At 44.4% G+C, this 26,024-nt stretch overlaps 1 protein-coding gene across 1 annotated transcript in view; it reads right to left on the reverse strand.

Annotated features, from left to right (window-relative positions):
* Positions 1-26,024, reverse strand: part of UMODL1 (uromodulin like 1) — a 621,262-nt gene that overhangs the window by 77,318 nt on the left and 517,920 nt on the right. Inside the window, exon 15 of the mRNA XM_078658858.1 lies at positions 7,339-7,484. Coding sequence (XP_078514984.1) covers positions 7,339-7,484 — 146 coding nt within the window. The remainder of the gene's footprint in view (positions 1-7,338; positions 7,485-26,024) is intronic.

Consider the following 26,024-nt stretch of genomic DNA (forward strand, 5'->3'; position numbering starts at 1 on the left):
GACAGTTCCCCAATAATTCCTACTCAAAAATTATGTGACTCATTGAACGATTTTTTCAGGGAAAAAATTATCACTATAAAACAGAATATAACTAGTTTTCCCATCCCAACTCCAATAGATGATATATTTTACAACCCCTCTACACTAGACACTTTTTTCCCATTGAGTCCAAAACCTTTTCTGATCTTCTTATCCGTGTCAAATCTGGATCCCCTGATGATATTTGCCCGCCCTTTATTTTTAAAGAAATAGGACTTGCTATCCCTCAAAGTATCCTCCCTTTATTGAATACCTCACTTGCACAAGGCAAGGTACCTAGTGGGTTTAAGCATGCTTTGTTGATCCCTTTAACCAAAAAATCTGGTATTGATCCATATGATCTTACGAATTATAGGCCGATTTCCCTTTTATCCTATTTATCAAAAATTTTGGAAGCCCATGTTTCTAATTGTCTTTCAAATTTTATTGAATCTACTGAATATCTGGAACCGAATCAGGCAGGTTTTGACCCTGGCCACTCGACCGAGACAGTGATACTGGCGGTCCAGAACACCCTGAGATCTAACGCAGACAGAGACGTTCACCAAGCATTGGTGCTCCTGGATCTGTCGGCCGCGTTCGACACGGTTGACTTTTCCATTCTTGTCAACCGTGTCGAGCAGGCCGGCCTCAGGAGCCCTGCCTTGAGTTGGTTAAAATCTTTTATTTCTGAACGTTCTCAATCCGTTAGATTGGGGACGTTCACAGCCCCAAAAATTGTCTCAACCTGTGGAGTACCGCAAGGATCGTCTTTGTCCCCGTTACTTTTTAATTTATATTTACGTCCTCTATTATATTCTTTGAGAAGCCACAAAGTTACAATTTTTAATTATGCGGACGACTTGCAACTCGTTTTTTCTCTGGACTCCCCTGATGCAGTGGCTGAATTTCAAAAAACTATGGGGCATATTACCAACCAATAGAGATAATTTTTGTCTCTAACTTGTTTAGAGACAAAAATTATCGCCGCACATCGGCGATTTTTATCGCAGATAAACCTTGCTATTAGCAAGATTTATCGCAAATGCGATAAAAAACGGCCGCAATGCATGAATATCGCTGAAAAGTCAGCGATATTCATGCATTATTGAGCAAATGCTCTTAGCCATGTTATCCACCTCCCATTGGTTAACATGGCTAAGAACTGCTCAGGGCAGGTGTTAGCTTTTGGAGATATTCGCGCTTAGCGCGAATATCTCCAAAAGTTGGTAATAGGAGATAGCGATGTTAGCGACTGTTTCCAGTCGCTAACATCTTGGCACGCCCACTTTGCATGTCATTAGTGATAAATATCACTGACATGCAAAGCGGGGCCCAAGATGGTCGCTATCTCCTATTAGCTGTCGCTAACTGGTGTTAGCGACAGCTTGGTAATAGGGAGATAATTTTATCTCCGCTTTCTTGGCTTTTAAAGCCAAAAAAGCGGAGATAAACCCCCTTGATAATATGCCCCTATGTCCCATATCCAGAGATGGATGAATCTGAACCACCTCAAGCTCAACCCGGGCAAGACAGAACTTATCTTGCCTGGGAAAAGTGAAATCAGCTGGGGACCCCACTTCTGGCCATCTGATATGGGAACTTCTCCCACTAAATCCCACACTGTGAAGAGCTTGGGGGTGACTGTTAGTGAGGATTTATCGTTAAAAAACCACATAGGGATGGTAGTCTCATCTAGTTTTTTCCAACTGAGGAAAATAAAGAAAATTGCCCACTTTTTAACTCATTCAGCTTTGATCCAGGTAATTATCGCTTTGGTGCTATCTCGGCTTGATTTTTCTAATAGTTTGTATTTAGGACTCCCAGTAGGTCAGCTTAAGAGATTACAGTATGTCCAGAACCAGGCAGCCAGGCTCATAAGTAAACAACCTAAATGGCAATCCATTAGGCCAGAATTGGAAAATCTGCACTGGCTACCGGTAGCCCAGAGAGTCGCATTTAAAACCGGCTGCATTATTTTTAAAGCTCTGCAGGGCAAGGGTCCTAAATTTATAAAGAATCTGGTATGTAAATATACCCCCTTACGTAATCTCCGTTCAGTCCATCAAGAACTATTAAGGGTCCCTCCATTTAGGAAAAAACGTCAGGGTGGCAGCGGCTTTCATTATCTTGCCGCCTCCCTATGGAATGCCCTCCCATTATCTTTAAGACAGTGTGACACTGTTCTTACTTTCAGACAAACTTTTAAAACATGGCTCTTTAGACAGGCCTATTCCTAAATAGGTGTGAAATGCACCCTTGCACAATTGTACTTTTAGGTGTTATGCTACGTTCTCACAAACTTCGATAGCGCCATGAAGCCCATGGGCGTACGTGCGCTGAATAAATAATATTTAACATAACATAACATAACATAGTGGGTGAGGTAACATAGATGATCTTATTTTTGATGTGTGGAAAATAGATCATGGAAGTCCCTACCATTGTGTGATAGTGGAAAGACAGTCAGTGACCTGGGCTTGGAGTACAGAGAAGAAAATGAAAAAAGAATTGAGCCAGGATGTGGAATTCCTATAGCTTGACACCTGGGAAATATTGTTTGGGGTCAAGGGCAACACGTTTTCATGTTTTTATTTGTCCTTGGCACATGTAGGCTGAACCCCCTGCAGCACCAACCCTTTGGCTGTCAGTTTATAGTACCACATTATGGATCAGGAATGGGCACTGTCTGCGGTTAAGGTAATAATTTTGCCCATATGTTAATGCTGTTCAAACTTGTATTCATGGTTCATTAATTGAAAGCCTTTATTATTAATTAGGGTGAGCGCTCTAAGTAAATGTGGTAAGCTCCAACTACACTACTCCAGTGGTTCCAGTATAAAAATGTGTACACACGTTTTCAAAGTTTAGCAACATGAGGCTATGTATAATGCTCCCAGAATTCTCTCTGATTCGATGCAAATATTTGCAGAAGCCTGAAAGCAAGATTGATGATCCTTTGCTTTCAAAATAAAATGTTCATTAAAAAATGAATGCAGGAAAAACGATTTGGCTAAACTACTACAAAATTTCATGAACCATTTTTTTGCAGCATCATTTAGTAACATGTATTGATGCATGCTAGTATTTCCCAAACCATATTCATAATGGAAAATCAGTGTAACCAGTTTCAATAAGATTATAAGAAACACAAATAAACAAGCTTTGGCAAAGCCAGTAGGTCAGAAATTAGTTTTGTCAATATGTGACTTGTTTTGGCATGGTTTTTGTAAAACCTTATTGGTTGCATGAGCTTCCGGGCCCTCCCCATTATAGCAAACATTGGCAAAAGCGGAAATTGTTTTTTGGTCTCAAAAAGCACACACTGCCACAGTTGTTACTAGCACTGAACAACACTACTTAGTTTACAGATATGCTTCCTGAGAAAGAGCAGAATGCATTCACTCACAGAGAAGCCAGCTGATACAGAGAGAGTCAGAATTGTAAAAAACACAAAAGGTCACGTCAACGCCAGACCAAATTAGGGGCCCAATTATTTAAAAAAGTCTCCAAAATTCACCCATGGTATATGTTCTTGCATTAAGTGCAGCTACAGGGCTTCATGAATTCCCAAGAATTTACACAAGTAGGACAAGAAATAGTACTCCTAGAAAATATTTGTGAACTGCATTTTACCATGAGCAAGTATGCATGTGTAGATTTGCTCATGCCTTTCCTTCCAACCACTTTTTCCCCCAATTCGGGCAGAAGGTTTACGTCTGCCATTATCAGAAGTAAATTTCCAACATTTCTCAGTATGGGAAAAGATTAGAGAAAAGTTGTTGAAAACCCTTAAAACATGAACGTCTGTAGATTTCCACAGACTCAAAAGGGCATTCTAACCCTGGAACTATTGCTTACCACTACCTTCAGCCCCAGTATGTAGATCCACAGAAATGTGGCAACATAAGTATTCAAACACTACTATGGTATGAGCGCTGGCATAATCAGAGAGGCGATATCAGAGCTCTTACATAATGAGATTGCTGCCATAATTTTTCGCTGCACTACATAGAACCAAAGGGGCAAGTGGATTTTGGTACAGGACAAGTAGATTTATGAAGCAGCCTGCCCCATGGACAAATAGATATTTTATTAAATTCCACCCCCCTGATTGGCATTAGCAAGGAGTTGATACTTCAGTTTCATGCAGTCAACAGATAAAAAAGTGAAAAGGGCAGATGTGTCTAATGTAAGTCTAAAAGTGGAAGGTCCAGTCCATTTTCAAGAGTTACACTGGCCAATGTAAAAAAGGTTCAGTTTAAGTTCATTGATGTATTGTTGAGGAAATCCAGAGAATCTGGCATAGGTCAGGGCCTCCTCCTCTTCCATAGGACACCCTGGTTGGCATATGCAAATTGCCTTATTTTTTGTAACTATGTCCTGTTTGAGTTGCAAACAGGTGTTTTTGTTTAAATCTGCAGAATATGCAGGAGAAGATGGATTGTGGGCGAATGTGAAAAATCTGTAATTTTTAGGAAAACACTACAACTGAAGAATCACAACATTTCAGTGGTATGCAACTAGAAGCTTGAACACTAGGGGGCCTATTTTCTAGTACATTATGTAGTACTACAAACCTACGAGTGTCAATCTCCACCTCACCTCTCCTATCGGGAGATCCTCACACATGTAAGTTTGCTACTTAGGGGCTGATAACGATCTCGTCCAGAAAGCATTCCAACTGAATCGGTTCCGAATGCCTTCCGGATGACTCGGATCGGGGGATTCCGACCGAGCGATCTGGATGCATCTGAATGTCTCTGGATACGATTCAGTCAGACTCCCACTGACTTCAATGGGAGCCTGTGTTCCGCATGAGAACACAAGTTCCCATGGAAGAAAGAGTGGCTGGGGAAAATTGTGTATCCTGTGGCTGGCACCCCATGGTGCCTGCCACACTGTGCATGGTTGGGAAGAGTTGACCCATGGGTACCCCCACGGACCCAATTCGGAGGGCCACAGGTGAAGGGGGCCTGCTACAGGCCCCCAAAGACTGATTCTAACAGCCATTTTGTTCCCGGCAAACCGAATCGGAACGGCTGTCCGAATCGTTCATCGTAATCGCTCGCACGGAAACCGAGTCCAATGAGCTGCACGATTCGGCTTCGAAACGCTCGACCTGTCCGAATGCCTCTCGGAACCGATTCATACAGCCTTATGGTTTCCGGGCATCGCAATCAGTTGTTCGGAACTGGGTACGATTCGGTCAGAAACAAGGGTTGCGAATCGGATTCAGCAAGCCTGAATCCGATTTGGAGCCCTTCCTAACGAGATCGTAATCGGCCCCTTCATAGTAAATGTGGGAAGGACCAGGAGGGGTGGCTGGGAAAAGGGGCATACTTGCTACTAAATGGGCGGGGTTTCGAGAAGACTAGGGAGGGACTTGCACCACCCACCAAATAGTAAGCCCATTGCTGTTTACAAACTGCACTTCTAAAGGTACTGCAGTCAAAAATAGAATAGATTCAAAGCATTATTAATTTAGTCCAGCACCATATATGGCCAACCACTGGTACTGCAACACTCTCCCATAGAAAATATTGGCAGTAGGTACATAAAATAAAAATTGTATAGTAAATAGTTGTAAATTCAATTATTAAAAATTGTTAAAAATATAAATAAATATAATGTAATGTTAAATACATGTACAATTAAATTGTATTTATCTAATCATAACATATTTTAACTACCTTTTTTACATTTATATATCATTGTAACCTTAACTTTTATTAACATATAATAAAATTACTTTTAAATAAATCTATACATCACTTATAATAATTATTATTGCATAATACCACAACATTAATGTTTTTTAAATTTAAACTTCAGACAAAAACTTTTTGTTGAATTCAATGTATTCAAATGAATTGAAGCTTAATTTGAAAAAAAGTTAATAGCGCTGTGGCATTCTTTAAGTTTGTTACATATTTATACAGCATCTTTACATTATTACATAACATCAAATATTTTTTCGAATCCCTCTAGAGTTAAACTTTTTCATTTTTCTTTGACCATAGAGAGACTCCACAATTGGGGTGGTGATCTCCCTATGCTAAAGTAAAAGGAAAATGTTAAATGTTTATTAAACTTTACGATAAAATAGTTAAACATTATCATATTAAATATTAATGTACATTTGCCAAGATATTTTATTATAAATAATAAATTGGTTTATTTTGAGATATTTTAACATCAAACTATGTTTGTATATATTTGTAACGCATAGATACGCTAGTGGCAAGAGGCCCTCATGCATAGTCTCACTTTAGCGTCTGATGTGCTTCATGCTAAACTTGCAGAGCTAAGTGGATCAGGGCAGAGCGACACTCAGCAACTCGGCACTCTGGAGAGGCTCTATGTCCCAGAATTCAATGAACATGCATTTTGTTGCAGGGTCCATGCTGAGAGACACATCTGCTAGCATCCTGCAGCAGCATGAGGGAGGGGTGCTGCATCAGTGACATAGGATAGCAACTCTTCCTTCTATGCAGAGTGAATACAGAGGCCAGGCAGACAGTAGTGTACTGGGGTGGTGACAAGTGGATTGTGGGACCCTTCACCTTTGCACTCATGTGCCAGTACGGTGTCAGGTGGATAGTTCTCCTAATACTTGGTCTGGGGTGGTTTGCAGCATGGTTATTTCAGCACTAAGAATTTGGTGTAGGACAGTGCAGCAGAAAGCAGCACACATAGAAAGTTTTTTTTCCCCGTTATGCCTCACCTCGGGAGGGGTAAGGTTTTGTACTTCCCCAGGTTTACATGCTCTCATAAATCTGGGAACATGTAAAAAAATCCATGGGTCTTGCATGGGAAAACCCACCGCAATGCCCATGGAATGTCTACCATGCACAAAGTTAGGTAACTCATTGATTTCCGTTGCCTTACCTTACTCCATATCTATGAGGCCATTCAAAGCCACGCGTAATGGCTTTATGTGGCCTCATCGATATGATTTTGTGATTTGTGTTGCCAGAGGATCACAAAAAGTGATGCTCCGGCAGGGTAAGGGGCTTGTAAATGTACCCCTTGGAGTGGTAAGCACTCAAATCCACATATTATTCTCCTTTACCCCAAAAAACTCTGAGGTGTTTTTTATGCACCTGAAAAAATCCCAAACCTCCCCTCATTCAAAAATTGCACTAATGCTAAAGTCAGGTTCATGGAAGCTATCTCCTCTACATAATCTCAAAGATTTTTTCAAAAAACATAGTCGAACATAGGAGTGCTAGCATGCAGCAACCTTACTGAAAATGGCAAATCTGTTTACACTCAAAATTGGGACCTGTTCGATTAAATGTTGATGGCTGTATTTACCCTTCATTAACAACGCCATCCCCGGATGACAGATTGATGTCCTTCTTATATGTACAGGTGACATTGCTGTTCACCTTGAATTGTCCTGCAATATTTGTCTTGATGGTGTTGAAAAGCAATCCACTCACTGAAATGTGGGTTGTATTCTAAAAAGTAAAAGGCACAAGTTAGTAAGGATCTCAGTCAAGGACCTGTCCTTGACTGAGTTGCACAGTGAGAGACTTCCTGTGCACACAGGCAAGGGCTTTTTCCATATATTTTCTAACAGGCATGCATTTTGGAGGTAGCGCCAATCTATAGTCAGTTGCTAGTAGTGAAGACCAATCATTCCCCATCTTATCTACCAGTGCATAAATCCAGCTGTAACTCAAGCTGCTGAGCATTATTGCCGATTAACCACCAAGTACTAAAACAGGGCTGTACAGCTCAATACTAAACCTTAAATACAATAGGCCATATTCATTGGGAATTGGCGCAGGGCAGCACAGAAAGTCACCTTGCTGCACTGCCCTGTGGCAAAGGGAAAGGGCAGGAATGTGCTGTATCTGTGGCATATGGTGCATTCCTGTCCTTTACCCAAGCGCTGGCTCCATTTCGGCAGCCTACCCCCAACTTATACACCCTTGCACCATGGTCAAGGGTGCCTGAGTTGAATGCATGATTGTTTTTGTGCAGGAAGGGGTAAAAACTAGGAGAAATAAACATATTTCTCCTCGTGCCTGACTTTGGGAGGCATAAGGTTGTGGCGCATCACCAAGTTTACATGGTCTTGTGAATCTGGGGATGCCTCAAAATTCATGTGTGTTGTATGGGAACACCCACTGCAATGCCCATGGAACGCCTCGCTAGCTCAGATTAAAGAAACAAAGCGGTTTGCACTGCCTTGCCTTACTCCATATCTGTCAGGCCATTCAAAGTCACGCAAAGTGGCTTTGCATTTCTACATAAATATGATTTGGTGGTTTGCGCTGCTGTTGCGTCACAAAAAGTGACACAAGATTGATGCAAGGGGCTCTTAAATATGCCCCCTACTTTGTGGAGTAGGGACTGCCTATTCAACTGCATGCCCCCAGACATCTGTGGGAATCTAAGAAGGTGTCGCTTGTGTAATTTGTGCATGCTTTCTTTACTCACTAATAGTGCAGCACACATGTCAACAAATTGCTAAAATACCACAGATTTATTTACAGGCTGGAAAACCACAGAGTCGATTCACAAAGCGATTTGCACATGTACATTTTAATCACATGAGCAAGTTGCTAGATTTGTGAGTGCAGTGTATTGACCTTGTCTAGCAAATCATTTTACATATTCATAATGATATAGCATTAAGGGTAATATTCTTAAGTAAACCCACTCACAGGGTTAGGAGTGGGCGTTTCAAGTTTGAGGTTTCCTGAAAGCTGTGCAAAAATCCACAAACATGTCTACACAATGCCCTTGCACCTTAGAAAAGAAAAAAGTTATTACTCCTGCCATGGGTAGCAGCAAATCTTTCTTCAGGGTTAGAAGAAAGGGATAATTCACTCATGAATGGATGACGTGTGAAGGAAAGGGTATTTGCCACATGAAAGAAAAGGAAAAAGACAAAAGTAGTTCATTTGCACTTGCTTATTTTTTCGCAGGAGTAAAAGGAGGTGTATTTTCTCAGGATGTAGTGAAAGTTGCAGGTTTCCAAGTTTAACATGGGAAACCTTTGCAAATTCCAAAACGTGATATTCTGTGCAAGGCTGTACATTTCTTAGTGAAAATGTACTCTTCTTTTGAGAATCGAGGACAACATTTCAAACCTGTAGTTGCACTAAGATTTATGGAAAAAAAAAATTGTCTTTCCTTCTTGCTCTTCCATCCTATTTTATTCTATTCAATTCTATTATGTTCAATTCTATTCCATGTGGCACTTGGAGAGCGCATAGCTACCCGTAGGCATCCAAGCTGTAAATTCTTCTGGTTGTGTTCTGTCGGTTTTATGTCAGAATATATTCTAGATCAATGTTGTGCCTAAATATCGTTTACAAAAAAATCATCCCATAAGGTGTAGATTTTCTACTGAGTCCAAATTGAGAGATATTTTTAAAACTATATTTCGGACATATTCTGAGAATGATTATTTGGTTTCATATATATCATCCTGTCTCCCATCTCCATTTTAATTTTGAAATCAGAGCATCTTGCATTAAACAGACTCATTATCTACTACCATCAAACAATCTAATTGATCCTCTCCACTCTAGATGTCTTGCTCTCCACTCAATTGAGCCTGCTCTTTCAGGTCTCCAGTTTTATTATCATAACCCACCACAACTACATCTCAAACATTCTTGGTAACCAACATCTGTCTTTGATACAGTTGACCATCATATACTACTCCACACCTCTCCACACTGATGGCTGTGTTCATGAATAGTTCTTCTTTTACAGTTTTTGCTCTGGTTTATGGTGCTTGACACAGTGTTGCCCACCTCTCTTTTTATAAGCTTCCATCAGGGCATAGTCTTGGGTCTTCTGCACTTCTAGCTTTATTTCCAATATTATTTCCTTTACCAGTTCTGATATCTGCTCTATGCAGACAAAAGCCAAACCTTCTTTACCTTTCACAAAATTACACTTAACCTCCAAACGCACAACCTAAGCTTAATCAAACATTGAATGGCTGTGGGTTTCCTTGTTCTGAGCTGATGTTGATTCACTATTTTCTGGCCACATACATTTCTTTTGCGTTAGATTTTCCCTTCTGTTGAAATGCTATTTCATACAATTAAAGATATACTCCATAATTTCATATCAGTTGCTGAACATTTGAAAAACCTTTGCCATAAACGTAGTCGATACCATTAAGTCCTCATAGACATGAATGTTTTGAGGAAGTTAAACTACTGCAGGAGCCTTATTGTAGACTTCGTGAAATTTCCAATTATAACCAATTTCTATTTTTGGTATTTTGTTTTTTATAAAACACAGTTTATTACTTTTTCTATGTGCATTGGACAGATATTCAAACAGGAATACACATAAAATCAGTTGTCTCAGTACATATCAAATTGAAGTGTACATAATTCACATTATGGTATAGCTGCATGAACTATCATTGCATCAATGATACATAAACATAAAATATAAATCAAGGTGGCAATACACAAGTTGGGTACATCAATGTATGTGACATATCAAACCTGTATACCAAATCATTGGTTAGTTTCCTGTCTGTTTCTACTCGCACTATGTTTACCTCTTGGTATAATTTTATTACATTTTTTAAAACGTAGTTGTGATTTTAAGTGATTTCTTTTTTTTATTGATTATTCTTTGTGCATTTCGTAAGTTTTATATTATATTTTGAATGTAAAATGTTATTTTTTGAGGGTTCCAGGGGTTCTGTAATATATCTTAAAAGTTCGATCCAAAATCAATAGAGGGCTATTAGATAAAATCGCTACCAACTATCACAAGCAGTGGCGGTGCATCCATTGGGGCGCTGGGGCGTTGCCCCACTAATGCCACATGGCCCCAAAATGCCACATGGCCCCAAATTCGTTCTACTACTGTCTAAGTTGTTGTCTCTAAAACTCGCTAGTCGCTCACCACTGACACTGACGTTAACGTGGCACCCGAGGCAATCAGGACGCTGAAGGGGTGGGGCTGCGGCAGCACTCTGGGTTGACTGACAGACAGTCAGTGACAGTGCACTAAGCGCAGCAGCAATAGTGCGCACGTTCAGTTTGGGGCTGGTCATTTTTACGACCAGCCCGAACATACACACTAGCCTTCCCCTTAGGAGAGCTAGGGTTTCTTCATGCCGCAGCCCCCGGTCTCGTAATGGGCGGGGAGTATCCCTGCTAAAAGCCAATCCTGGTGCTGCTGGAGTAGCGTCTGGATTGGCTGAGAGGCATAGCCCACCGCGCAGCCCGACACGCGACACATGCACCTTGTGTTCAGTGCCTACTACTCTGGTCACCTCAGGCTCTCCTTGGTTGGTTGGATTTTCATCACCAAAAGAAAAGATTCTAATCATCGATGTTGCGATTTAGACGTTAGTGTGCATTTTCAGTTGGTCACCCTAAAAAAATGATTGGCAGGGTGTTTGAATTCAGGTGCGGTGTTATAATGACTGGTTATTATTTTTTAATATCTTGGCATAGATGTGTTCACAGAGGTGTCACGTCCCTCGCAGTACAAGGTAGCAGGAGACAGCAGCCACGTGTTTATGGTTGGTATAAGTGAAACTTTGAGCACCTGGGCTGCGACGCTTCATAGAGGCTCCAGATATACAGTACAGACACCTATGAAAAATAAAATTACACATTGCGTCAATAACCTCCCCTGCCCCTTCCTGCCATACTCTCGCGACCATTCTCCCACGCAGCCTCGTGCACACCAGTGACCCTTCTCCGATCGCTTTCCCTCGCGTCCCCAGCCTGTGTCAATGGTGCACCAGGTGCAGTCACACCAGGAGCCGGCAGTGTGGGCCTGTTGGTTCCACAGCTATGGTTGTGGTTTTTGTCACTCTCAGCACGTGAATACTGGACTTGCCTTACGGCCCACACAATGCAGGGATGAACAGGGGGGCACCATAGGTGCCCTCTTGGCCCCCAACATGAGGCTGCAGAGGTAAGGGCTGTAATACTCGCTCTCCAACAGGCTTTCCATGTCGGAAAGCCTGCCGGAAACCGAGTATCATAATCCCAAGGGCATAAAGGCTGCCCTTTGGGTTTAGGGGCTGGCCTCCGACTGGCCGATGGGTTCCTTCAGCCCATCGGAAGCCAGCCGGAATGACCGACCAGGCTAATTTTCAACCACCAGCATTGTAATGCAGCGGTCGGAAATTAAACCGAGATGCGGCCCAGAAAGGCTCCAACCGTTAGTAGGAGTCTTTCAGGGCCGCAACATAATCGGCCCCAGACTGTGCTATACTGTATGTGACAGAACCTCTGAATTGCAGTGGTCATACATGATGCCGGCAATCTGCCCTTAGTGCTCTATTCAAAAGTGAGATTGAATGTCTCTCATGTACTATTGATAGTAGTCCCACCAAAATTTCAGAATATGATGGCTGAATTGAGAAAATTTCTATGTACACTTGGCCACCCTGGTTAGCATAGAAAATACCATGTACCATCCAACTGAACTCCAAAACGTTTCCTTGCTGTCACAAACTTCATAAAGTCATCATTCTCCCATTCTCCCAATATGCAGCATGCCTCGTTTCAAACACCCATCAACATACTAGCTATCCATCTGGTATTTACTGCTTTATTTATCAAAGTAGAGAAGTATGGAAGTCCTTCCAGTGTTGCTGAAGGGAGAAAATAATACCCTCATTTGATCTTCTGTACATATCGCCCCTAGATGTTGGGCATCAGCGAGACCAGATATGGGGCGTTGGGACCAATCTTTATTGGAGAAGCCAATATCAGTTTAAATGCAATATGTCATATGTTCCTCTGAAAAGCTGTGTTCAGCCAATATGCTGGAGACAGTGGCGTAACACAGGCCCCCACATCCTTCGCTGTGCGGGGGGCCCTGCTCTGCCGGTGGCCCCCTCCACAGAATACTCAGGCTCTAGAGATCCTGATTCAATTTGGAGTGGACCCCTCCAAGATCTGCAGGAGGGCGCTCAAGTTTCATTTTGCCACTGGCTGAAGATTGCAGCCAAGACCCCACTACTCACACAAAATCACCACCCTACACACACCACACACAGTCTGTGTATAAGTGCTCCCGCGTAGCCGTAGGTAGTAGCACGCCGCATCCCGTAGAGGGGTGCGAAGACCCCGATGATGAAGCATGACACCAAGGGTCCTTTTGGTGTGTGAGGGGTATTTTAAAAACACTGAGTGCTCCCCACCATTGTAGGGGCCACTGTAACTCATAAGTGGATTCTGTTTTGTTTATGAAATACTGCCTGGGGTATTTGTTTACCTGTCCCACAAAGCTCTAAAAAGCACAGTGAGACAGTTGACAAGAAAGTGAGGAAGCCACTTTCTGAAATGAAGTCGGAAGAGAGTTAAAAGTTACTCTACTGATACTGGGGTTGGCATGGCTGGTGCGCTAGTGGTAAAGAGTGGCCAAGACAGAGGCCGGACAGGAAGGCATTTCGCCAACACATCTTGTTGGGTTTCCCGGCAGGAAGATAGGAGTAGCTTGTTTTTAAAAGTGGGCAGGGTCCGTTGAGGAAAGCCAATCCTTGGCCAATCTGTGAAAGGATGGTATTGGATGTGGAGTATAAAGCTTGTCACGTGTCTTTTCCTAGGCACTCAGAAAGGGGGAGAAAAACCATTCACCATGAGGCATATAAAGGACGCAAGAGCAGTAAGTCAGTGGGAAGAGGTGGCAGTGAGAGCACCTTCACTGATATCTGCCTTTTCCTCCACATTCCAGGAAGAGAGGGACACAATAGGGGAGGTTGGAGAGTACTAGGACTGTAACCACTTTGTAGTGAGCCTACTGCATGCAATAGCGGGACCCACACTAGTAGGCCTGGATTACAATGGCTTGGTAAATGATACACACACACACACACTTTTCATACGGTGTGTGCCAGAAGCCCAAGATCAATCCCGCCCATTTATTATATAGCCTATGGCCACACCTGGCCAGAGGATGTGCAAAGAAAAGTTACGGGGCAGCCAGGCGACCAGTGGGGAGGGACTAGGTGGCCATTACATCCCTTCCCAACTTGGCGATGAACTCTGCTGTCGCATTCGGAATGCAAAGTTCATGAGCCTCTGGCTCAGTGGTGGGTTAGGTCTGAGGTGATATTGTTGGTGATGGGAATGTCTTCTAGTCTCCTCAGGGTTCTGGCTGCTGCAGGAATCGGTATCCAGACCTGTCCCAGCACTGCTCAGGCTGGAGGCTCGGCTACTCGTGATCGCCTCATTTTGGTTTTCAAGGCCTTGTGAGTTTTCCCACATTGCATCGTCCTAATCTGCTTCTAGTTCATACGAACTATGAAAGTATGCTCTGCGGAACCATGATATGTTCCTGTAACTAGCTCACTCCCTTTTAGAGCGGTGATCATAGTTCCATTCACACAAGTGACAGTCTACACTCCTGGTTCGAAAGGTGTTCCGAATTTCCATGCCAGCCAGCAGTCTCTGAGCAACACTTAGTCACCCGGTGAGATCAACCGGGTTGTGGCATGCCATTTGATGCTTGCGCACTCATTGGTTTGGATGCATCAAGCCTGGGTACTCCCAGGATCATACTGTGGCAAAGTCCACTATGGATGGACTGGGATCATGTCCCATCAATGGCCGTGGAGCATTAGAGACCAGGGAGAACTCTGAGTGGTACAGTGCAGCGTTCCTCTGTACTCCATCAAAAACCTTTGAAGACTGATTTAAGGGTTGGTCCCCTCTACTACAGCAATTCTGAGGGCCTTATTCAGTATCCACATACACCGCTCCGCTTTCTCATTCGCTTGCGGCCATTGGGGCGTAATGCGTCGGTGCCATATCCTTACGTTTTAAAGCAGCTCTCTGAATTCAGATCCTTGGGGCGGCAGTTTCTAGTTCCTCTGGCAGGACGAATAGTGCAAAGGCTCTTTTGCATGCGGGGGCTACATTGGCAAATGCCTTTCAGTTGACTACCTCAACTAATGGATACTTTGAGTAGCCATCGACTAGGACGGCAGTCGATCTCCCGTAGGGAAAACCTCTTAGATCGAGATTTACTTTGACCCAGGGCACTGTGCAAGGTTCTTCAGTCATGATATGTGCAGGTGATTCTTTGGAGCTGGTAAGCTGGCACGAGGGCACTGACTTACCATTTCATCAACAACCGTTTCTAGGCCAGACCACTTCTCCTTTGCCATTCCCTGATGCCAACCATGAGCCAGCTTGGTCATTTGGTTTTGCAGCCTCTCTGGGATCACCAGGCACTGCCCTCTCAGAATGAGGCAGTCTTTTGTGGCAATCAGCTCATCACAAATTCTCCATATCTTTGTGAGCTTTTCCTTCTCCAGGCCTTGCGACCCATTGGCATCTCGCAGGATATTGTGCAATGCTCCGTTCTGTAAGGCACCCATTACCGTTGACAGTACTGAAACCGGTGTTGTGGCTTCTGGGATTTCTTGTAGATTGAGCACCTGCAGGCAGGCCCCCTGGGTTCCTCTCTCTCTATCTGAGAGTATCTTATCTCCATTGACGTCAATGCTTTGCTAGCAAAAGCCTGTGGGGCCTACTGGGCTGGCATCAAACAATAGTTCGGTCTGCTTCTCGGGGTCAAAGTAGGCTATGGTGGGCTTGCTGGCCTGGGCCGTTTTACGCTCTGTATTGCATCTTCTTCTTTGAGGCTCCATCTCCAGGGGACATCCGTCTTGGTCAGGGCCCTCAGGGGCTCAGCGATGGTTGTCAAGTCAAGAATAAAACTCCCACAATAAATGGCCATGCCCAGGAAATTGAGACCGTCATAGGGGAAGGGGCTTGTTGTGTGGCCTGTGACTTCCAGGGATCGATTTGCACACCGTATTTATTGAACATGTAGTCAACAAACTCAATAGAGTTCTGGAAAAAAGAGCATTTTTCCCTGTGGAGGGTGACACTGTGTTCCCACAGGCATTTCAATGTGGCTTGTAGATGTTTGTGGTGTTCCTCCACAGTTTAGAGTAAATCAGGATTAAATCACTCACATTCATGACACCCTGGAGGCCTGAAAAAGTCTTCCTGATGGCTTCCTAAAAGAGCTTGGTGGCGGAGGAGATGTCAAAGTTCAGTCTTCTGTGTCTGCGCGGCACTAGGTGTGTCGAAAATGTGGTGATGTATCTGCTTTCTACGGAGAGGAGCAGTTGATGATATCCTCCATTAAGGTCCAACTTGGAAAACCATTGCGACCAGTTGAAGTCCACAATGATGTTTTCTTTTGTGGACATTATGTTCCTCTCCCGCTTGATGGCCTTACTGGGGAGGCGCATTTTGATGCAAAGGCGTATTTTGCCCAGTAGCTACACATCTCTGCTATGATCATTGAGGATACCCATGGTGTCGGCCCAGATACTTTTTCGATAATGCCTTGGATTTCCAGTTTGTCTAGCTCCTTCTCAAGCAGTGGCCACAGATGAAAAGGCACACACCGGAGGCGACGAACTGCTGGCTTGATGCATGTGTAGCTCATCACGACCACAGTACTTGCAGCTGTGCTGTTGTTGGTGGGTGGCTTGAGCCTTGGGCTTGTTCACCTTCCCTTTCATGTGGATTGCCTCTGCGTGTTCCACTTTCACTGTGGGAGTCTCTACAGGATTTTGTGTGATGGCTACATCCATTTTGGCGCTTGGGCAGCAGAGAGATCATGAAATCTGGCCATGATGAGGATGTTGTCGAGATTGATGTTGGGTTACCTCAGGGTGAGTCCTCTGAGAGTCTTGTTCCTGCATCCTAGAATAATTTGTGCTCATGTCTCTTTGGGCTGGTCGTCCGCTGTGCACGTTAAACAAGCATAGGTACACGTAAAAGGCGTCAATGGACTCTCCTTCTCTCTGCTGAGGCTGGCAGAGTTTTTAACGTTTGAAGTCTGGCTTGAGTTGTGGAGCGAAGTACGTGTTGAGCACACACACAGCAAAGTCATAGTTGTTGGCTTCTCCGGTGTTCAGGAGGTGCTCAAAGAGGTTGCAAATATCTTTGCCCACATAGTGGAGTAAGAGAGAGCATTTAATGGCCCCATCGGTCTCGCGGGATGCAACAAAGTAATTCTCTAGCTTCCCAACCCATGTTTTCCAGCGAGGTGAGGCAGTTGTTGGATCAGCACGTTTATGAAAGGGTTGCAGTATTCCCAAGAGAGTGTGCTATGGGGCAAATTTTCCATGCGGCAGCTCCTGCTGGGCTGCAGGGTTGGCTTCATCTGCCATGGCAAGTTGGCCTGGTGCGTGTGGCTCTGGGCATGGATGCTAGTGTTCAGCGTAGTACGTGCTTTGCTAGGTTTTGAACTGGTCACTTATGTTAATGCCCCTGTCTCGCTGTGTCTTTATGTCCTTTTGTCTCTCCCTTGCTGTACTTCTCGTTCCTTTTTTTTCTTTATGCTTTTTCTTTAATGTCCCATTTTACATTTTTAGGTTTTTTATTTCTTTACACCAGTGCCTTGAAACCCCAAGGAAGTACCTCTGATCCTTCAGCACTGTACGTATTCACTCCTGCAGAACAATAATCACAGGCCACCCAGAGAGCTGCTGTAGGGCTGTAGCATGAGAAGAGGGACAGGAAGGCTTGTGCAGCAAGGCGGGGCACATGGGGCCAGCAGGCACATGGGGCCTGCAGGCACTGCGGCCCCATGTGCAGGTGGGGCGGTTCAGCAGAGCAGGTCAGCGGACAGGCAAGGATCGGCACACCAGCAGCAACATCAGTAGCGTCCTCCAGGGGCAGATGAGGAGGCATTGAGAGATGATGCCAGGTGTCGCTGCAAGACGGCACTTCACGCGGGCAGGTGAATGCAGCAGCCGTGCATAGGAAAGGGCGGACCGCGCTGCACACTGCGGTGCTGACCGCCAGGAAAAGAGCGGGCGTTCGCCTCCAGCAGGTCAGAGGGTGATTCCATGGAGGTAGGGCATGCGTGGGGGACTCTCATCGCCAGTGTTGTGCGGCCACTGCATGCAATAGCGGGACCTGCACTGGTAGGCCAGGATTACAATGGCACGGTAAATGATACACACACACTTGTCATTAGGTGTGGGCCGGAATCCCACGAGTGGTCCCGCCTATTTACTCTTTAGCCTGGGCAAAGAGCAGTTCCAGGTATCACTGCTTTTTCTTCTGCCTTCTATGAAAACTATACTTGCCAACAGGGTACTGAAAAAAAGAGACATTGTGATATTGTTGATTTAACCATCAGTGAAGTGAAAAAGACTGAATATCTGTGTATGCGTGGAACCTCTTGCTGCATCCAAAGAGAGAATTGATCATGATTGCACCTGTGGGTGTTCTTATCTAAAAGTAAGACATATTCAGTGTGGAAAGAGTGAATAAACACTTATCTGAGGTCCTTGATCACCTATGTACATTAATTGTGTCTCGAAATTAGCACTTTCAGTACTTACTTTATGTGATTGATCTCGTGGAATTCATTGTCCTTTACATCAGTGCTTCATACTCCGTTATTAAAAGGATGATATGGGATCAGAACATACATTAATTCTGCCGCCCTCTCATCATTCTACCTGTACTCAAATATAAAGAACGTCTTGATGTGAGAACCATTAACTCCCAGACATTTACAGTCAAATAGAACTCTAGAACTAATATGGTGTTGGTATGAATATCTATGGGGATTTTTTTGGTGAACTTTATATTTAATACTCTTTCTGCATGTTAACGTATGTTTTTTAATCTGTGTTTCATTGGCATTCTGCTTTTGTAGAGGAGTAATGCATTCTAATGATGCTAGGCTTCTATTATTAGCATATTGTTAGTTACTTTGAAAGCTGAAAAGTGACAGATTTTTTCTTGTAAATTCCGATAAAATCTATTAAAAAAGAAAAAGTAACAGATACAAACACTGTCAGCAATTTATTTCTTCTTCTGTGTTTTTTCACTATTTTGTAAATTGACAATGTCTAAATAGGGTATGCTTTAAATGCACATTCAATATACATGACACTTTGTATACTAAAGGACAAACACTTGTATTCCGCATGTGGTGATAAAAGAATATATAATTATAGTATTCGATATGCCGGATATGTGAGGTCACCTTTAAGGCAAAAATACCCCCTCCCCTGGGACATAGTCCAGAAACAAACGATCTGAACAAATAAAGGCCCTAATTACGATGTCGGTCGGACTGCAACGGGCAGCCTGTCGGTTTCGTCAAACCGACATCTAGCTATGCAGTCTGACGGCAGCAGTATGATGCTGCAGTCAGAGGGAGAGGGCAGAGGAACCGGCCATTGCTTTTCCAATGGGCTCAGGAAGTCCGTCTGGGTAGCGGGCGGAAAGTAATCCCCTACAATGGGGCGGTGCCTGCTCAGGCACCGCCGTAGGAATTACGATGTCCTATTCAGGCCATCCAAATGGATGTTTCTGACCGCCTCATGAGCAATCGCATCCGAATTGGTCAGATGGAACCGCGACTACTAGTCGGATGCTCGTCAGACTATCATCCTAATTAGGGCCAAAGAGTAAGGACCACAATGATGAGGACAGGCTGCTCGATCTGTAGAATGTCTTGTTATGCATGGGTACACTGATGCGTGTTTGTGGGTCTCAAAGGACGCAGGAGTCATCATACCCGTAAGATGCAGGCTACGGGGGAAACAATAGGTGAGAATGCCAGTCAGGACCTTTGATGAGGTAAGTGGCACCATTTTGTAGCTGTGGGTGCTGGAAAATGTATACCGCTAGCCGAATTCTAACTTGAACTAGTGTGTTCCAGTGACTAAAAGGCTGACATCCCCCATGCTGCCTACGTGGCAGAGTGTTACATCAAACAAATGATAGACTGAATGCTGACAATGCAAACATTCTCCCCCAGTCAAAAGATCTGGATTAAATTCATTGTTCTTTTGCCCACTATACCACCCCAGTTTGGACCGGTTTCAGGGTATGTCACACTTCTTCAGCAAGGCTAGCTTGAATCCAGTTGCACAGTGAGCAAGTGACCCACGTCTGGGCATACCCATCCACTTAGGGCGAAAAGTGTTACAGCATACAAATGATGGACGGAACGCTGACAATGCAAACATTCTCCCCCAGTCAAAAGATCTGGGTTAAATCCATTGTTCTTTTGCCCACCATGCCACGCCAGTTTGGACCCAGCCATATGCAAATCAGTCTTGACCCTGTGCCACATGGGAACAGTCCAGACCGAACTGCCAGGCCAGAACCTCACTCGACTGGAAACAAGCATCCTGGGACCAGTTTCAGGCTATGTCACCCTTCTTCAGCCAGGCTAGCTTGAATCCAGTGGCACAGTGAACAAGGAACAGGGTCAAGACTGATTTGCATATGGCCATGTCTAAACTGGGGTGGCATGGTGAGCAAAAGAATGATGGATTTAACCCAGATCTCTTGACTGGGGGTGAATGTTTTGATTTGTTCTGCATTCCGTCCATCAATTGTGTGTCTTTTGCTTTCTCGCCTATGTGGCAGAGAGCATATATTTAAAAACTATGTTTGCATGAGATGAATGACAAAGACTACGCACAATTCAGCATGTGTTGCCACCTGAACCAGAGCTACTGGTATATGACAATGAGAATTGACACATGAAACACGTTATTAGAAGGGATCAAAGGCTAACCTTGTAGCATTTTACCACTGTGTGTTAAGATATATGAAAGAGTGTCCACAAATATATTTTCTTTACAGTGAATGAGTCACGTTGGTGGAATGCACTTACAAAAAATGTTATAGTAGATTAAAAAAAAGTTGCTATAATGTTGGTAATTGACAAATTGTCTTTCTCTCACCCACAGCAACAGAAATTGGGTAAATGCCTCAGAAGACTGAGTAAGTGTGTGGCATGCAAGAATGACTGTACAAATGCAAGACAAATGATGTACCGAAATAGGTACACCTACTAACGGTAAACAGACATAATATCGACTACAAAATATCAAATGGACATAATATCGAGTACAAAATATAGGCTGGATAAAATATCGAATGGACAGAATATAGACATCAAAAATATCGTTTTGAAGGTAAGCAATGTAATATCGAATGTTAAAAATATAGAAAGTTAAAATATCGAAGTATATAATATAGGTTATTAAAATGATCGAATTTTTAATAATATCGAATTTTTTATAGTGTTTGTTATGTTATTATATGTGTGAAAAGTGTGTATTTATGTTGTAATTAATTTTAATTAATGAATTGTGTATTTTTAATTTTTGCATAATTTAATTCTGTAGCGGGTTGTGGGTTTATAGGGGAATAGGGTGGGAAGTAATTTAATTATAATTCATTAAATATGTAAATTTATATATTGGTATTCATTTTTAATTAATTGTTAATTAATTTATATTTGGTAATTAATTACATTTTAACTGGCAATTAATTTTAATTAATTGATAAATTGCTAATGATGTTAATTTTACTAATTTATTTTCTGTAGCGGGTTGTGGGTTTATAGGGGAATTGGGTGGGAAGTAATTTATTTATAATTAATTAAATATGTAAAAATATTTATTGGTATTTTTTTAGAATTAATTGTTAATTAACTTTTTTATGGGTAATTAATTAAATTTAAATTGCCAATTAATTTATTTTAATTGATTAATTGCTAATTATGTTAATTTTACTAATTTATTTTCTGTAGCGGGTTGTGAGTTTATAGGGGAATAGGGTGGGAAGTAATTTATTCATAATTAATTAAATAATTCAATTTATTTAATTGTTTTCAATTTGAATTAATTGTTAATTAATTTTAAATTTTTAATTAAATAATTGTTCATTTGTAATTCTTTTGAATAGGTAACTAATAGTAAAAATTAATTGTAATTTGTAATTTTAATTGATTAATTATTATATTATATTAAATTGGTAATTACTTTTAATTAATGTTTTATAGATATCAATTTATAAGGTTTTTAAATAATATAAGAAGTATTTACTTTCCCTACTGTTGCACTCTCTGGAGTGGGAATAGTAATTTTTACCCCTACGCTATCCAACGCTTTCTCTACTGTTGCACTCTTTGGAGTGGGAATCGTAATTTTTACCGCTACGCTATCCAACGCTTTCCCTACTGTTGCACCCACTGGAGTGGGAATAGTAATTTTTACCTCTACGCTATCCAACGCTTTCCCTACTGTTGCACTGTTTGGAGTGGGAATAGTAATTTTTACCCCTACGCTATCCAACGCTTTCCCTACTGTTGCACCCACTGGAGTGGGAATAGTAATTTTTACCCCTACGCTATCCAACGCTTTCCCTACTGTTGCACTCACTGGAGTGGGAGTAGTAATTTTTACCCCTACGCTAGCCTGCTGTTGGGGGCGCTAGAGGGCGCGCAAGCGGAATGGCTGCCTGATAGCGTAGCTCCCGTTCCCTGCAGATTTGATCCTATATAAATCCTTTCCACCTGAGGAGATAACTCTTCCCAAAATAGCGGAATCGCTGCCGAGAAGTCTTACCTGCACTCGATCCAAGTTTCAGGACATTGGTGGATGTCTGCGGCGAGATAGCGGCCCGAGAGGTTAATCCGCGCTGCCCCTGGAACCGCTGCGACGCGGAGCCTGGACGCGGTCAGACACGCAAGTCCGGTGCGCGCCACGAGGTGAAAGGCCCAGAACGGAGAGCCGGCGGTGGAACCCTGCTGTCTCCCACACGGAGACCCACACCGAGACGTCACCGGCGGCTGCCTACCGGCGGGTGAGAGCAACGGACGAGCATTGCCGGTACTGCTGCGGAGGGCGCTGGGCTCCCACCTTCAGGTACCGGGCACAGTGAGCGATAAATGCGCTCCCCCCCGATGTCGGCAAAGGAATAGCCGCCTGGACGAACTGGCACAGGGGACAGCGAGGGGGGACGCGAGCTGGGGTGAGTGCGAGCACGCTGCTGACACGCTGTGGAAACTAGATGTTCTGCCCCCCCCCGAGCAGAGCGCCAATACTACTTCACCCCCATTTCGCCTGAAGAGGGGACTGACTGTGGATCTATCAGCCTGACGCCACTGCGCTATTACCAAGGCGCGAAACGGCTAGTAGCGCCGGAGAGGCTCAAGGGGGGTGACATACTGGCAACGCTACCACGACTGCCTTGAAGGTGCTGGCACAGTGTGGCGCTTCCTACCTCTGGGCCCTTGGGAGCGACGTCCTCCTGTTTGTTCATAGTGCACATCTACACCTGAGACCCACTCGGCGCAACCTTGCTTGGACCCCTCTTTCGGTAGGCCGGGTCGGCCGCATTGTCGACTCCACCTCTCATCCCACGGCGCGCTGGGGACTGCTGTGGCTGCTCCTTCTTTTAGGACTAGCTAGCGGACGTGTTGCTAGTTCCACTGAGCGTCCGGCGATACCTCACTATTTTTGACGCACCTCGTGACGGATACCAAAGGGTAGCGCAAAAACACGATGGTGCGCCCAGAGAACCGCCAAACAAAAATCAACTTCGAGGGCGCCAACAAGGGGTTGAAACCGGGCCCTGCCGAACCAGGAGCTAGTGGCGCTGATCATGCTTCTGCACCCTCCCCATCGGCCGAACTGGACATGCACCGCTTGTTCCAAGAAATGCGCCAGGGGTTTGCCACAGTGGTGGAAAAAGTGGACAGGATGTCCTCTAGAATGGACGCCCTGGTGCACAAAGTGGATCAGCATGAAGAACGGATCACTGCGACGGAGCAACGAATATCGGACAATGACGACCTCACTGCCACTCATTCCACCCAACTCGCTCGCATGGACAATATCCTTCGGGTTATCGCAGCCAAGAACGAGGATTTGGAAGCCCGAAGCAGACCAAACAACATCCGCGTCACGGGCGTTCCGGAATCCACAGACACTGGCAAGATGGAGTTGTATGTGGAGAAAATCCTCCGAGCATCGGTAGGGGAGGATGCCTTCTCACCCCAGTTTATTGTTAAGAGGGCGCACCAATCTCTGGCCCCAGTTCCGAAACCCGGATTGCCGCCTAGACCAATTATCGCCCTCTTACTGAATTATCGCGACCGAGACGTCGCCTTGAGAGCTGCCCGGACCAAACAGACCCTGCAATACAACGGTGTTACGTTCTCCCTATATCCTGATTTCACTCCCCTCGTGCAGGAAGAACGTCGCAAATTCCTGGCTGTCAAAAAGAAATTACGAGAGGCCCAGGTGGACTACGCCTTGTTATACCCGGCGAAGCTGCGGGTGACGCACCAGGACAAACAACGCTTTTTCACCGACCCACAAAAGGTTGAAGACTATCTTAAAACGCTCTGCAGGGCACAAAGGGGCAGATGTGACAACGATGTGGACCCTGAGGCTGACCCGCCATTGCATGAAGATGACAATTGATACGCAGCGCCCTCCTGGGGCAGTCCATGCCTGATGCTGTCCTGTTGCATTTGCCACACTGCCGCTTCTTCGGCGGTTGGAGCCGCCTCTTATGCGTTCTGAGACTGACTGACTCCTATGGTGGTAAGATACTGCAGGGACCACTCTCCCCACCCTGGCCTCTATCGAGGGAGGTATAGTGTGAGAGGCTACCGGGGGGAGAAGTGGCTGTGCGCCCTTGATGATGTTTTCCCTACGGGTGTACTCCATTCATGGACACAAGTTGGAGGAGTTCTGGGAAGGAGGGAGGTGGGGGGACATTGGGAAGTATGGCTGATGGCATGATTGGGATGCAGTAGTGGGAGGGGGGTTGGGTTATGTTGGGGAGGGAGGTTGGTTCACTGAGGACACCGACTGGCTAACTGATGTTTGGATTGCTTTGAATCACTTCAACACTGCTGTTTATTTTGTATCCATACTGGTATGTCACGTGGTTATGACTTCTTCATTGACATGGCAGGAGTAGGCTCTGATGCACAATTGAAATGTTTATCTTGGAACATACGCGGACTCAATGATGCTAAAAAATGTCGTAATGTTGTTACATACTTGGATCGCCACAAGGTCCAAATCGCCATGTTGCAGGAAACGCATATCTCGGCGGAGTCGCGCTCTACCTTTGGCTGCAAATGGGCTACCATCCATGCATTCTCCTCTTATTCCACATATGCGAGCGGAGATGTTATCCTAATCAAACGGTCAGTTCCTTTTCAGGTGTGTGGGCAGTTTGCGGACACGGAAGGCCGCTTCGTATTATTATGGGGACGGCTAGGTCGCGACACCATCACATTAGTGAACTGTTATGCGCCCAATTTAGATATGCCCCTCTTCTTTACCACGCTTTGGGGTAAAATTTTGGACGTTGGTTCCCGACATATCATCTGGGGGGGAGACTTCAATATAGCGCTGAGGCCCCGATGGGTCAGAGCAGACAGAGAAACACACTACAAACCTAGATCCAGGGAAGCGTTGGAGGGGGTGATTTTAGAGGGGAATCTGATAGACGCCTGGCAACACCTACACCCCTCCCTTATGGAGGGTACACACTTCACCTCACTGACTGGAACTTGGGCACGCCTCGACTATTTTTTCCTGTCCAGGGAAATAGTTGCGGAAGTGGCGGATGTAGTCCACCTCCCGAGGACGTACTCCGACCATAGCCCGGTCCTTCTTACTCTTAAGGTGCCTGGGTGGGACAATCCTAGACCACACTGGCGGTTACAGCCGACGGCCTTGCTGGATGTGGTGTTTCGCTCAGAACTTGGCGATGAGATTGACGCTTTTTTCCCCAGAAACAAAGGTTCTGTCGATTCTGTTGAACACATTTGGGTGGCGTTCAAGGTCACGGTCAGAGGTTTTTGCATGTCTAAGAGCTTTGGGGTCTTACGAGATATACAGCGTACACTCCATACACTTGATGGTGAGTTAAAGGCTTTGGAGGCACGGATGGTAGAGGGAGATGGCGCTGATGCACATGCTGACTTTCGGGACAAACTCCCACAGTCTGAAGAGGAAGCGAATAGAGAGGCTAGGTTTAGGGGCAAGCATTGGCAAGCGAGGAAATACTGCGAGGGGGATAGACCTGGCAAGGCACTAGCCGTGCTGACTCGGACACCACACACCAACAACACAATTATTGAAGTGGTCACTGATCAGGGACAAATTATTAGAGACTCCGATGACTTATTTGCCACTTTTGTTACCCATTACCGCGCACTGT

This window comes from Lissotriton helveticus, chromosome 8, assembly GCF_964261635.1.
Source record: "Lissotriton helveticus chromosome 8, aLisHel1.1, whole genome shotgun sequence".
NCBI classification, from domain to species: Eukaryota; Metazoa; Chordata; class Amphibia; order Caudata; family Salamandridae; genus Lissotriton; species Lissotriton helveticus.